This window comes from Eimeria mitis, genomic scaffold (assembly GCF_000499745.2).
Source record: "Eimeria mitis Houghton genomic scaffold, Emh_scaff2826, whole genome shotgun sequence".
NCBI lineage: Eukaryota > Apicomplexa > Conoidasida > Eucoccidiorida > Eimeriidae > Eimeria > Eimeria mitis.
Window position 1 is genome coordinate 1286 of NW_013571165.1, and position 247 is coordinate 1532.

General features: G+C 58.7%; 1 protein-coding gene across 1 annotated transcript in view; it reads right to left on the bottom strand.

Moving 5' to 3' along the window:
• EMH_0059170 (uncharacterized protein) overlaps positions 1-247 on the bottom strand; it is a gene marked incomplete at both ends in the record, with an annotated part of 1794 nt that overhangs the window by 1248 nt on the left and 299 nt on the right. Inside the window, one exon of the mRNA XM_013497652.1 lies at positions 1-245. Coding sequence (XP_013353106.1) covers positions 1-245 — 245 coding nt within the window. The remainder of the gene's footprint in view (positions 246-247) is intronic.

The window sequence follows — 247 nt, forward strand, 5'->3', positions numbered from 1 at the left end:
GGCAGCATCAGCAGCAGCAGCAGCAGCATCAGCAGCAGCAGCAGCAGCATCAGCAGCAGCAGCAGCAGCAACACAGGGAGGAGATGACTGGCTGGGTGAGGTGCTCACATCACCACCGTTGCATGCATCTGCTGCTCTACAATCTGCTGCTGCTGCTGCTGCTGCTGTTGCTGCTGCTGCTGCTGCTGCTGTTGCTGCTGCTGCTGCTGCAGGACTGCCTGCTTCATTGTTATCGTTCTGTTTGGCG